Source organism: Hippopotamus amphibius, chromosome 16, assembly GCF_030028045.1.
Source record: "Hippopotamus amphibius kiboko isolate mHipAmp2 chromosome 16, mHipAmp2.hap2, whole genome shotgun sequence".
Classification (NCBI taxonomy): domain Eukaryota; kingdom Metazoa; phylum Chordata; class Mammalia; order Artiodactyla; family Hippopotamidae; genus Hippopotamus; species Hippopotamus amphibius.
In genome coordinates this window covers 52421292-52435180 of record NC_080201.1, presented here as the reverse complement: position 1 = coordinate 52435180, position 13889 = coordinate 52421292, and the positions used below count along the sequence as shown (strand labels likewise).

The following is a 13889-nucleotide window of genomic DNA, read 5'->3' as shown; positions in this document are numbered from 1 at the left end:
TATATAACAAAATCACTTTGCTGTACAGCAGAAACTAACACAACATTGTATTCAATAGCTCAATTATACGTGAATAAAATAAATTTAAAATTTAAAAAACAAAACAAACAAAAACCCCTGCATTCATTCAGCAAATGTTTATTGAGCACCTACTGTGTGCCAGATGCTGTTCTAGGAGTTGGGGATAAAACAGTGAATGAAGGGAGCCCCAAACCAAGGTGTCAGACCTTGGAGCCTACATGTGGACCCTATAAAGCTTCCTTGTTGTGTGTGTAGGGAAACTGAGGCTAGACAATGGAAGGAAGGCATAGGGTCCCAGCCAGGAAATTGGTGCTCAGTATAGGAGGTGGGCTTGGCTCTGCAGGAGGTGTCGTGGTTGTAAGATGAGCTGGAAAGGTGGTGGCTGCTTCCCAAAGCCGCTGTTCTAGGGCTGCAGGTCCAGAGCCGCAGGAGGCAGAGGCGAGGTGGGTGAGAAGCGCTGTAGTAGCCACGTCAGGTAGAGAAAGAGCTCAGTCCGGGCCAGAGACTCTCCGGGGCATGCTCGGCTCCCTAGGGAAGCAGAGAGACTGGAGATCAGAGATGAGGAGGGAGAGACAGAAGGGGGTGGGAAGGACAGATCAGAGGTGAGAGGAGACCTGGAGAGAGAGAAAGTCAGGGGGAATAGATCAGAGAGGACCTCTGAGCCACTGTCTGAGCCACTGATGGTTTAAGACTGTGATACCAGTTCAGAAATCTTTCCTGATTTCCTCCTTGAACACTGAAACTTCACTCTCCCATAGGCTAAGATGCCACATACTCTTGTCCATCTATGAAGGCATGTAAGTCCTAGGTGGTCACCTTAGCTAGTGTGGACAGCTCCATCTGAGAAGCGAAGCTGCCCCTGTGTTTGGGGAGGAGGCAGACTGAGGCATTTGAGTATCTTCCCAGAGGGACCATGTTTGAGGTGCTGAGGCTTTCAAAGACCCCGGTAACAACCATGTTTCAAATGTGCTGCAAAGTCAGGTGGGAATACTGTGGATCAGCCCTGCTTTAGATCATCCTTGGGTCTGTGTCCTTCTGTCTTTCAGTAGCAGCCCACAAAATCAGGCAGTAGCTTCTTTAAAAAAATTTTTTTTAAATTAAACAAAATTTTAATTTGAACTGTACTTGATTTACAGTATTGTGTTAATTTCAGCTCTACAGCAAAGTGAAGGCAGTAGCTTCTTTTATTTTATTTTATTTTTTGGCTGTGTTGGGTCTTTGTTGCTGCGTGCAGGCTTTCTCTAGTTGTGGCATGTGGTGGCTACTCTTCATTGTGGTGCGTGGGCTTCTCAGTGTGGTAGCTTCTCTTGTTGCGGAGCACAGGCTCTAGGTGCATGGGCTTCACTAGTTGTGGTGCATGGGCTCAGTAGTTGCAACACACGGGCTCTAGGGCAGAGGCTCAGTAGTTGTGGCTCACAGGCTTAGCTGCTCCACAGCTTATGGGGATCTTCCCAGACCAGGAATTGAACCCGTGTCCCCTGCGCTGGCAGATGGGTTCTTAACCACTGCGCCACCAGGGAATTCCTGAAGGCAGTAGCTTCTTAACTGAATGTACGTGACCTAGGAGTTTGCTCCTAGAGATTGTTCCTGCAGCAGTTCCCTCCAGGGAGGCCTGAGACCCATGCAGAACAGTGCACACTGGAGCAAAGTGAAAAACTTGAAACAATCCACATGCCCATCAGTATGGGAATGAGTGAACACAGTATAGTGCCTCAACAGTGGAAGCCATGCAGGCATTAAAAAGAATGAGCTAGAACTCTGCATGCTGCCATGTGGTACAATGTCCAAGATGGATGGTTAAGTGAAAAAAAAAAAAAGTCCACAGTGGGATGCTAGGATTACATATTTTTGGAAAACATATACAGACATTCATATTTATGCTTGCATTTGCATAAACAAATTTTGAAGCATATGCAAGAAACCATTAACCATGCTTTTCACTAAGTTTAAGGCTTATCTAGGAACAGGATGGAGAAGGAGGACTTTACTTTCATTTTATTTATTTATTTACTTGGTCATGATGTGCAGCTTGTGGGATCTTAGTTCCCAGACCAGGGATTGAACCCGGGCCCTCGGCAGTGAAAGTGCTGAGTCTTAACCACTGGACTGCCTATATACTCTTGTTCTGCTGGATATATTTTTTATTAACTGTTTGCTTTATATGTATAATTAAAAACTGGTTTAAATACAATTATTAGCCAGTGTTTACATAGCTGTCTAATTTTTAGATAATTATAACAAAAGTGATCATTTAAAAAGTATTTTGTAGTTTGTATTAAATGTGCTGTTTATTTTATATAGAAGTTGGAGGATTATGCTTCCTTAAAACCTTTTTTTTAGCAAATGGAAAATTAAAAAAAAAAGCCTTCCAGGTATTTTTCACAGGTCAGGTACCATCTACAGTTCCTGAGTGAGCACTGATCTCAGGATTAACCGTGGTTGGGGTGTATCTGTGCTCCCCACCCACCCTCCTCACCCGGGCCTGGCCTGTAGCATGTGTCTTCCAAACCAGCAATCAGAAAATCACTTGCTTATGTTAAAGGAGGAGGTGCAGAGAGGGAAGTCATCCTCCCTGGAGTCACACAGCAGCCCCTGGCCTGGACAAAGGCATGGACACTGACCTGCAGAGAAGGGCAGAAAGGCAGAGCTCCTTCGAAATGCTCTGTTGGCATCCAGGAACCTCTCGGGCTGGAAGGAGGAGGGATCTTGGAACTGATCAGGGTTGTGGAAAACAGAGTGGAGCAGTGGGAACAGCATGGTGCTCTGTGGAAGGAGTCCATCCAGATGTTCATGGCTGCCCACCCAGGAAAGCAACCAGAGGTGTGCTTCTTGCATATTTTGACCCCAAACTTCCTGCTCTGTGCTGCCCTGGGAAACAGTGGGGTGGGGAGACTGTAGCCTTTGGGGTCTGCAGACCTGGGCTTGAATCCCTGTTCTGTCACTTCCCAGCTGGGAGACTGGGCAAGTGACTTCTCTCTGAACCTCAGTATCTCCATCTGCAAAATGAACATAATAATAGCATCTATTCAGAAGAGTCCGTGAAATAGTGAGAATCACTTGGCACGTAATATGCTTTCAATAAATGGCTGTTATTATTACTCGGGGCTACCACATGAGGTCACAAAGGTTGTGCCTTGCACAGCAGGACTGAAATGCCAGAAGGGCTCTTTTTCTTCATACCAGGCATTCCACAGGCCACTTGCCTGGAGAAGTTGCTTTTTTTTTTTTTTTAATTCTCACAAAGATGCATGGTAAAGACGGGTGGCTGCTCTGGTATTCTTTTTTTTTTTTTTTTTATTATTATTATTATTTTTTTTTTGGGGTACACCAGGTTCAATCAACTGTTTTTATACACATATCCCCATATTCCCTCCCTTCCTTGACGCCCCCCCTCCTCGAGTCCCCCCCACCCTCCCTGCCCCAGTCTGCTCTGGTATTCTTTACATGGCTTCTGACCACAGAAGCAGATTTCAGCGCTTTGTGAGAACACTCACCTATTTTAGATCATCTTGAGCTGTTTTGACTGCTTTTGAGCATGTCATAGATTTCTTAACCTCTCCACCCAAGGACACTTACGCTATTAATTCCAGTAAATAAGCAAATATCCAGCCAACACTAAGGATATTTGAGAACATTCAGGCTCTTGAAGACAAAGGTCTGGGCACTCCCTTGGCAACCTCTCTCCTCCCTGGCGCCACTCACCACTTGCTATTGCAGGGGGAGGAGAGACCCTACTCCACACCACAGAAGGCCCGTGTATGCAAGCAGAACTACCCTCAGATGTGGGGAGATTTTGCAGGTCTTTGAAGCCTAATATTTCTTTCATTTTACTTTCATATTTCTAAATCTTATTTTATTTTTATCAAAGTATGGTTGATTTACAATGTTGTGTTAGTTTCTGGTGTACAGCAAAGTGATTCAGTTATACATATATATATATACATTGTTTTTCATATTCTTTTCCATTATAGTTTATTATTGGATATTGAATGTAGTTCCCTGTGCTATAGAGTAGGACCTTGTTGCTTATCCATTCTAGATATTAATAGTTTGCATCTGCTAATTCCAAACTCCCAATCCTTGCGTCTCCCAACCCCCTCCTCCTTGGCAACCACAAGTCTGTTCTCTGTGTCTGTGAGTCTGTTTTTGTTTCATAGATCAGTTCTTTTGTGTCATATTTTAGACTCCACCTATAAGTGATATCATATGGTATTTGTCTTTCTCTTTCTGACTTACTTTGCTTAGTATGATAATCTCTAGGTCCATCCATGTAGCTGCAAATGGCATTATTTCATTCTTTTTTATTGAATACTGATATTTCTGCTGTAACTCAGGCTTGGAGAGGGTGTCTGAAAGGACTTCTCAGAAACAGGTCCAGCCCTGGAGACTGTCATACAGAGTGAAGTGAGTCAGAAAGAGAAAAACAAATATCGTATATTAACACATATATGCGGACTATAGAAAAATGGTACAAATCAACCGGTTTGCAAGGCGGAAATAGACACAGATGTAGAGAACAAACATATGGACACCAAATGGGGAAAGGGGAGGACTGGGGGGGAATGAATTGGGAGATTGGGATACCAAATTGTATGCTCTAAATATATGCAGTTTATTGTAAAAAAAAAAAAAAAAAAAGAAACAGGTCCAGGGACTTCCCTGGCAGTCCAGTGGTTAAGACTATGAGCTTCCAGTGCAGGGGGCATAGGTTCAATGCCTGGTTAGGGAACTAAGATCCCACATGCTGCATGGCATGGCAAAAAAAAAATAAAAAATAAAAGAATGAACAAAATAGATCCAGGCCTGGGTATACACCCAAAAGAAGTGAAAGCAGGCACTTGAAGGGATAGTTATATGACCATGTCCATTATTCACAAAAGCCAAAAAGTGGAAGCAACTAAAGTGTCCGTTGACAGATGAATGGATATGTGAAATGTGCTATATCCACACAATTTTATGATTCAGCCTTAAAAAGGAAAGACATTCTGAGATGTGCTACCACATGGGTGAACCTTGAGAACATTATGCTAAGTGAAGTACTCCAGTCACAAAAGGACAAATACTGTGTGATCCCACTTATATGAGGTCCCTAGAGTAGTCAAATTCATAGAGACAGAAAGTAGGAGGGTGGTTGCCAGGGGCTGGGGAAGGAGGGGGTGGGGAGTTGTTATTTAATGGGTATAGGGTTTCAGATTAGCAAGATGAAAAAAATTTTGGAGATGGATGGTGGTGATAGTTGCACAAAATGTGAAAGTGATTAATGCCAATGAACTGTACGCTTAAAAATGGTACATTTTATGTTGTGTGCATTTTACCACAATTCAAAAAAAAAAGGAAAAAGAAAAAAGAAAAAAAGAAACAGATCTAGGCCCTCTAACCCTGTTCCAACCATGCCCACGGAATGGGTGGAGCAGCCTGTCGGCCAAGGGTTCCTGCTTTCCTGGTGCCTATGACTCTGCTCTGGACTTCCCTTTGTGTACATGGGACTGCAGAATTTTCTTTTTGATGGCCTCAAGTCCACGTCCCGTCCAGAGCCCAAGGGACCTCTACTCTAGGTCCCTCCTCCAAGGAAAGCCTGTGTCCCTGGTGAGTGCCACCCTGGCCTGAGGGCTGGTCAAGGGATGGCTGGATATGGGTGTGGACGGAGCTTGGCGCATGCGGGCTGGGAGTAGGATTGAGATAGAAGTGGGAAGGAAAGCGGCTGGGGCCGGGGCTAGCTCTCCCTGAAGTGTTGCATTCCTTTGAGGAAGTCTGAGAATATCCAGGTCAAACCTAGCTTTCCAGGTCACTGGGAAGGTCTCTTTGTCAGGGAAGGAAGAGAAAGCATGCTTTACTTGGTGGTTCTTAGTTCATCTCCAAATACTTAGGGAAGGTTGGACCTCCGCTGGTGTTCTGCCCTGTGTAGTGGACACTATGGTGGCTGCCCAGACCTCCTTCCTGACTGAGACATTTAATCTTAGCTCCTGAGAGTGTCTGCTGCTAACAGCTCAGACCTGATCCCTTTCTAAGAATTGCCCTGGGCCAAAGGGAGCTACCTTGTCCCAGTCGAAGCTCCTCTCCAAGGAAAGCCACATCCAACCACTGTTGATGCAGGAGTATGAAGCCAGCCCCTCGCTCCCGTTTGGGACAGCTCTGTGGGCACCGTAGTCCCAGAACTCCCTGTGGGACTGACGGGCTTCTGTGTAGCCATGTCACAGTCCACCGCCACCTGCTGCCCTACCCTGCTGCCCCAGCTTCCCTGCAAGGGTCACTCCCTAGAGGCTTCCCTGGGTGAAACTCCTGTGTGCACATCTCCATCTTAGAGTCTGTGTCTAGGAAACCAACCCAAGACACTATGTGCTCACAGTGGTAGGCATAGACCTGGGACTTCTCTCTCCAGGCAATTCCAGGGCCAAACGCAATTTCTCAGGAGCCTCATCTGTTCTTCATGGAGACAGACACAAATGTCCCACCTGGACCAGACCAGACAGATACTTTTTAATAAACTGTGCAGCTGTTCATTTGGGGGCCAGGGAAGCCCTCCTTGAGATGGTGACTTCTGAGCAAGTTCTGAAGGAGAGAAGAGAGTGAGCCATGAGGGTCTCTGAGTGAAGGGCTATTCCAAGCAGGGGGAATAGCCAGTGCAAAGGCCCTGAGGTGAGAGAAGCACTGGAATATGCAAGGACAATGAGGAGGTCAAGTGGGCTGGAGTGAGCTAGGAAGAGAGTGTAGGAGTTAAGCTCAAAGAGGGGGGTTGGAGGGCAGGTGATGCAGGATCACTTGGTTTTTACTCAGAGTGAAATGGGAGCCATGGGGGAGTTCTAAGGAGAGGAGGGATATGACCTAACAGGTTTTATAAGACCACTCTGGCTTTGATGTTGACAATAGACATCTGGTTGTAAAAATAATCAAAATAGCTAACATGTTTGAGCATTTACTAGGTACCATCAACACACTGGATCCTCACAATGCAGAGTAGGTATTATTATTATTATTATTATTTTTGGCCACACCATGTGGCATGTGGGATCTTAGTTCCCCGATCAGGGATAGAACCCCTGTTCCTTGCGGTGGAAGCATAGAGTCTTAACCACTGGACCTCCAGGGAAGTCCCCAGTGTCGGTAGTATTATTATACCCATTGTATAGAAGAAGAGACTGAGGCTCAGAGAGGTTGAGTCACTTTCCCAGAGTTGCACAGCTGGGAAGTTGAGGTGCAGGGATTCCAGTTGACTCTAGAGTCCTAGTTCTCAAAGTGGCTGCACTTTGGTGTTCCATCAGGGAGCTGGCAATCCTAGGCCTGCTTGAGTTGAGGAAGGTGGAGTGGGTGTCAGACTACGGATGGACCCAAGAACCTAATATTGACAGGCCCAGTCTTGCAGTTCTACCTAGGAGACCTGAAACACCAGCTGAACCCAGGGGACCCATACTCAGCCTGTACCTTGGGGATGTGGTATCCCTGGAACCAGGTGTCCCGGGTGACTGCATGAGGCATGCCCAGAGGTAGGATGTCTGCAAACCTCAGGATCTCTTGGAGGACAGCATCTGTGTGTGGCATCTGGGCCCTGTCCCCCAGGCAGGGCCGTCTCTCTGGCCCCACCACACAGTCAATCTCTTGCTGTATGAGTTCTGCTTCATTCAGAAAAGGATGGGAAAAAGAAAGTCCTGACCATGGGAAGGCTTGTCGTCCTGGGCACCTACCCCCACTTTCAACTTCCCAGGCTTCGAGCCCAAGATTACTTTAATGGCAGTCACCTTGCTGCAGCAAAATAAAATAAATAAATAAATAAATAAAATATAGAAATGAGTAAACAGCCTTAGGCACATACCAGCCAAACAGGCCTGAAAGAGTTAAGCAATCTCAGTTATTCTTTAGCTGTTACTACTAGCAAACACTTGTAGCTAGACTTGTCCTTCAGGAAGCTAAACAAAGCTAGTTGCTTTCTGATTCTGTAAGAATTATACCCTGCACATGGCATTCTTCTCCTCTTACGCTTCCTTGTAGGATTCTGCATCTCAAAAGGAAGAAGGTCATGGCTGATAACTTCAGGGACACCAGACCAGGTTGCTGAGCTGCCTAATGCCAGCTTTTGGCTAAAAATTTGCAGAAGAAAAAAAAAAAACAAAGACCTTCATTGCTTTGAGCCTTATCACCTATGCATAGACCCTGGAGCCATGGAATATAAAACTCTCTCCATTCTCAGGACACGGGGTGGGGGGTGGGCACAGAGGCGCTAGCCTGCTGTGTTTCCCCTTTGCTGGGCAAAGAATAAAAATAGCTATGTTTCTCGTGCCTCCAAAACTCTGCTCCATATTTCTTTCTGACATCGGTGCACAGAGAGCCAGGTTTCTTGACATCAGCTTTGCATGCTCTAAAATGGGTCCCCCACTCCCCCCCACTCCCCCAGTCTCCACAGCAATGAGCTCTGAGAACTTGATCCTTATACCCAGCTTGACGACATCAAGCTGAGAAGAGAAAGGGCTGGTCCTAACCTGTAACCTGTGGGTTTTTCCGGAGGATCAGGAGTCCATACGTGAGGGACGTGCTGCTTGTCTTCATCCTGGCAAAAAAGATATCGAGAGCCGAACTGAGCAAATTCTCTTCATTGAATTCTGTGTGGGTGTCCCCTTGCTCCTACATACAAGAGCACAGGATATTGGAATTAGAGACCATCTATCCAGACCTCAGATGGCAGATATGTGGCACCCCTTATTATACTTGCACTTTCTCATTCTCTACCCACAGCAGGCATCACTGAACAATCCCAGAACTCTTTGGCACTACACCTCAGAATCCTTCTCAGATCCCCTATTATCAAACGAACAAAATTAACACAGGAGATGAAGCCTGTTTATAGTTCCAGATCTACACCAAAGGTTGCCCTATCAGTACTTCTGTTTTACTGATGGAAAACCTGAGACTCAGAGATGTGGGGAGAATTGTACCTGGTCACACAGTAAACTGAAAGACAGAGTGGGGCATTCGGGACTCAGGCCTCTTGAGTCTCATCCAAGGACACCCCAAGGTCCTCAGCTCCCACAGATCCCGGAATGGACTGGATCTTGCTGCATGCGAATGAGGAAGGCATTGATGAAGTCCCGGGGCTGAGCTGTGTCCAAGGAGACCTCATGCTCCCTCAACACTCGGGCCACAAACTCCTTCTGCTCCTCAAAGACCTCAAAGAGCCAGTTTTGTGGACCAGGAAGGTGCCCCAGAAGAGCAGGGAAAAGGCTCTATATCCTGGGGAAGAAAGAGGCCCAGGAGAGAAAGCATCCTGCCACATGGTGTTCCCTCTGCCTTAAATTCTGTTCTGCATCCTTCCTCTCACTTTTGCTGGTTTCCTCCTGTTCATCACTAAGGTTTCAAGTTGGATGTGATCTCCTCCAGAAAGCCTTCCCTGACTTCCAGACTATGACAGGCACTGCCTCTGTGCTGCCACAGCTGCTTGAGCATCAGCCCTGACCCCTCTGCCTGTGCTCCCCCGACCCCAGCACTGTCCATTCTGAGCTGTCACTGTCTTGTGACTGTTCCACCTCCCCCTCTGGGTTGAGAGTTCTGTGAAGGCAGGTCCGAGTGAGATAGGCTGGGACCTGGGACTCTTTACGGAGTACTTGCTCCTAGACAAACATCTCCTTGAGCAACAGAATACAAAGCAACTATACATGGCTAAAAATAACTGCACACGTGCAATTGGGGCAATTATAAACAATAAGATACAAAAAGGTCACAAACCAACTGCCATTTTTGAGGTGCCCAGAAGAAAAGGAGGGTACTACCTCTGATCTCTGCACATAGCACCACCAAGAGGATGGGCAGACCACCTAAGCTATATCTTCTGCCCAACTAACCCATCTGCCCCTACTGTCACTCCATTTAAGGAACCAGCTTGCCCCCCCACCGCCCGCCCCCTTGGAGAGTGAGCAAGGGAACCTGTTTCTTGTTTTCACTCCTTGATGCTGTAGCCCAAGCCACAGTAAAGCCTTGCCTGAAATTCTCCTCTGGTCTCTAAACAATTTCTATTGATTAAAGAGTCCAAAGGCCTGGGTCAGTGCCACTAGGGCTATCTCGGTCACCCCTGTATCCTCAGCATCACCCAGCACAGGCTGGCATAGAAAGCAGGTTCAGTGACCATTGATTGAATGATTGTTAAATCTGTCACCACCCTGATCACTTGGGGTTATCAGTGTTTGGTGATGGATCTGTTTACCCCACTGGATCATGAACCCCATGATGACTGGGCTAGGGATATCTTGGCCCCTGCTGTGTCTCCAGTACCCAGCAAAGAGTTGGAAACAACATACAAGGTTTATTTGTGTTGGCATACATTTGAATTGAAAGATGGAACTTTGGAGGAAGGGCTGTGGGATTGGGGGTGGGATGGCTTCAGCAGATACCTGCACCCAAAAAGTGTCCACCAGCTTCAGGTTTTCAGCTAGCAGCCCTAAGAACATCTCGCAGTCTTCATCCTGGTAGTCAACACGATGACCAAAGATCACAGAGTAGATGATGTTGGAGATGGAGCGGCAAATCAGGAAGGTGGGGTTGAAGGGTGTGTCTGTGCCAAGGTCAGAAGGGGTCAGCTACTCTCCCAGACACCAGGATGGACCCCAGCCCACCCTCCACATGGCAGCCAGAGTGATCCCTTCCAAGCACACATCTGACCATGTCACTCCCCTGCTCAAAATCATTCCATGATTCTCTAGTGCCCTTAAGACAGAGTTCAAGCTCTTAACATGAATTAAAGGAGCTCACATTGTCTGGGCCCACCTCATCACTCCTCCAGAAAAATGGAACTTTTTCCGGTTTCTCCAGAACACCGAATTCTCTCACATCTGGATCTTTGCCCATTCTCTTTCTTTTCCTTTTCTCTTGTCCCCCGAAACTAACTTCTACTCATCCTCAAGATCTGAGACCAGAGTATGAGCAGGAATAGTACTCAGCCAAACTAAGCAAGAGGAAGCACGTTCCAGGTAAGAGTTCAGCCCACGTGGAGGCCCTGAGGACTTACATCAGGAAGGCGGCACAGACTGTACACTGTACAAAGATGCAGCATCTAAGTGGCCTCAATGACATTACAGACACCTGGACTTATATATCTATTACAACGAGTCTCTGGCAGATGGTAGTCAGGTGTCTTGAGAAAGGGGCACCTTCACAGAGGGTACCATGTGGCCCAGCGGTAGCTCTGCCCTCAGAGGGCAAAGGCCAGTACTATCTTTAAGGAGAGGAGCCCCCGGGAGGGTTGGATTGAGTCCAACTGCCCCTGATTGTAAAGAAGAACTGAAGTCTCAGGAGGAGGGACTTGTCCAAGATTATGGGGGGAAGAGCTGGGCTTGGACTAGTAGACACACACACACACACCCTCCCTTGACCCTAGCTCTCACCACACATCTTCTTCAACTCCTCCTCCAGGCAGCCCACCTCCTCCTGGATCCTCTCTTCCAGGCTTCACCTCCCCAGGCCCAGGTCCCAGAGAGTGGTCAGGGCAAACCTCCTTAGAGTTCTCCAGCGCTCAGCCTGGCTGAAGGCAATGCCTGCAGGAAGAGGCCTGAGGTCAGAGAGTAGGTAGAATGTTCCAGCTGGGTTGATCACTTACTGGCAACTACAGTGTGTGTGTGTGTGTGTGTGTGGGGGGGGGGGCAGGTGAGAGGTCTGCAGGCCCTGAGCCCGGAGGGCCCTGAGGCTCACTGGGCCTGGAGCTTGCACTGTTGGGGGATGGGAAGAGGGGCCGTGGGTCAGTAGCAGTCACCTTGAGGATCTGGTGAGCCAGGACTGTGTCCTGAGGGCAGTTTGAGTTCCTGGAAGGAATTTAGGAAAAGAAGGGACATGGTTGGGTGTGCTTTTTAGACAGTCAGGGCCATGTCTTTCCAGTGTACCTACTTTTGAAAAAACACTTCAATGACATGTTAGCCAATTCTAATCATATTTAAGAAATTTACATTTCAGGAATTGGCCTCTAAGGTCTCCTAAATATTGGGGTGGACACTGGGATGCACTGCCCAGATCCCTCCTAAGTCCTAACAAACGACTTAAATTGCTTGCTGCTGGGCTGCCCTCAGCTGATGGCCCCTTCCCAGCCAGCCCCTACCCGTGAGTGCTCCACACAGGGATAGAAAGGCCCAGATATGTCTCCCAGTTCCATCTCCAGAACTCCAGGTAGGAGACTGCATCACGGTTTGACATCTCCCTCTACCCAGTCCTGCTTCCCTCCCTTCTCGTCCCCAGGTGCCAACCCACGAGACCTAATAGGGGTCTTATGCACGAATGTCCATCTCAGAGTCACTTCCCATGAACCCAGTCTTCAAAGTCATGTGTGGTAGCCCCCCCCCACCCCGCTGCTCCAAAGATCTGCATGTCCTAATCTTTATAATCTGAGACTATGTTACCTTTCATGGCACAAGTGGGTTTGCAGATGTGATGAAGTTAAGGATCTTAAGGTGGAGAGATTATCCTGAATTATCTGGATGAGCCCAATGTAACAATAAGAGTTTTTATAAGAGGGAAGCAGAAGGAATTCCCTGGCACTCCAATGGTTAGGACTCTGCGTTACCATTGCAGGGGGGGCATGGGTTAGATCCCTGGTCAGGGAACTAAGATCCTGCCTGCCACATGGTGTGGGGGAGAGAGAGAGAGAGAGAAGAGGGAGGCAAAATGATCAGAAGTAGAGAAGATTTAAGTACAGAGGCAGAAGTCAGAGAGGAGAGAAGATACTACGCTCTTGACTTTGAAGATAGAGGAAGAGGCCATGAGTCAAGGAATGCAGCCTCTAGAAGCTGAAAAGCTAGGAAATGGATTCCCCCTCCCCCCAGTTTCCAAAAGGTGGAGGCACATTTCAGACTGTGACCTCCAGAACTGTAAGATAATACATTCATGTTATTTGAAGCCACTGACTTTGTGATCATGTTATATCAGCTATGGAAAACTAATATGTCATGTGACTTCCCATCCCAGACTGTATTAATTTGCTAGGTCTGCTGTAACAAAGTACCATAAACTGGGTGGCATAAACAACAAAAATTTGTGGTCTCACAGTTCTGGAGGCTAGAAATCCAGGGTCAAGATGTTGGCAGAGTTAATTGTTTCTGAAAGCCATGAGGGAGAATGTGTTCCAGGCCTCTCTCCTTGCTTCTGGTGGTTTGCTGACCCTCTTTTCGTTCCTTGGCTTCTAGAAGCAACATCCTCACGTCTGCCTTCATTTTCACATGGCAATCTCCCTGGGTGTGTGTCTGTGTCCAGAAGTCCCTCTTTCATAAGAACAACAGTCGTATCAGATTGGGGCTCACCCTATGACCTCAGTTTAACTTGATTACCTTTGCAATGATGATGACATCAATGATGACCCCACCTCCAAATAAGGTCGTATTCTGAGATACTGGGGGTTAGGACTTCAACATATCAATTCTTTGGACGACACAGTTAAACCCCAGAAATTCATGCCATGATATTCTTCTGAGCCCCTACCATGTGCCAAAAAACAAACTGGGTGCTGAAAACACCAAAAAGATTTGATCTGTGCCCTATAGGAACTGGGATTTACACATCTAAATTTTTTCTGCCTCCTGACCTTTATTTATTATTGTTCATTATATTGTGCATTTCATCAAAGGGGTGGGACCTGACCTTGGAGAGATGCCACAGTGGACTTTCCTGGCTGGCCCCAGGCCCTGGCTCCTGCTGTGCTGCGTGACCTGGGTGATTCATTCAATATCTGCATTCTTGTTTAGTGTTTATAATAACTTGGGAAAGATTTAAAACTACTCAATTTATTGATGAGAAAACAGAGGCCCAGGGAGGACAGCCACTTGTCAAAACTTACATATGGCAGAGACAACTTTTCAATCCAGGCTTACAGGACTCCAGGGCCTAGGTTTGAAACCTCTAGACCAGGA

General features: G+C 47.0%; 1 protein-coding gene across 5 annotated transcripts; it reads right to left on the bottom strand.

Moving 5' to 3' along the window:
• Positions 1 to 271: 271 nt before the first annotated feature.
• On the bottom strand, positions 272 to 13185 carry LOC130838741 (cytochrome P450 2B1-like). Of its 5 annotated transcripts, none has more exons than XM_057712232.1 (5): positions 13031 to 13185; positions 11385 to 11534; positions 10395 to 10555; positions 8493 to 8560; positions 272 to 549 (listed from the first exon to the last, which is right to left on the bottom strand). In XM_057712232.1, exons 2-5 carry the CDS (start codon positions 11389 to 11391, stop codon positions 510 to 512), a joined length of 276 nt encoding a protein of 91 aa, XP_057568215.1. In that variant the 5' UTR covers positions 11392 to 11534; positions 13031 to 13185; the 3' UTR covers positions 272 to 509. The 5 variants fall into 5 exon arrangements, 4 of the variants coding, with proteins under 4 accessions (XP_057568215.1, XP_057568216.1, XP_057568213.1 ...); XM_057712233.1 differs by having other exon boundaries at positions 8534 to 8560; XR_009049709.1 differs by lacking the exon at positions 272 to 549 and having other exon boundaries at positions 8559 to 8634.
• Between the last annotated feature and the right edge of the window lie 704 nt (positions 13186 to 13889).

Bases quoted from the DNA above. Each gene is read 5' to 3' on its own strand.
- LOC130838741 (XM_057712230.1), bottom strand. From the start codon at position 7,557: ATGCCACACACAGATGCTGTCCTCCAAGAGATCCTGAGGTTTGCAGAC. The intron at 2,785-7,440 runs GTACAGGCTGAG...CTCCTTCCACAG, and splicing joins AGGGATACCACATCCCCAAG to AGCACCATGCTGTTCCCACT. The intron at 550-2,642 runs GTCAGTGTCCAT...CTGCTTCCCTAG, and splicing joins CTTTCTGCCCTTCTCTGCAG to GGAGCCGAGCATGCCCCGGA.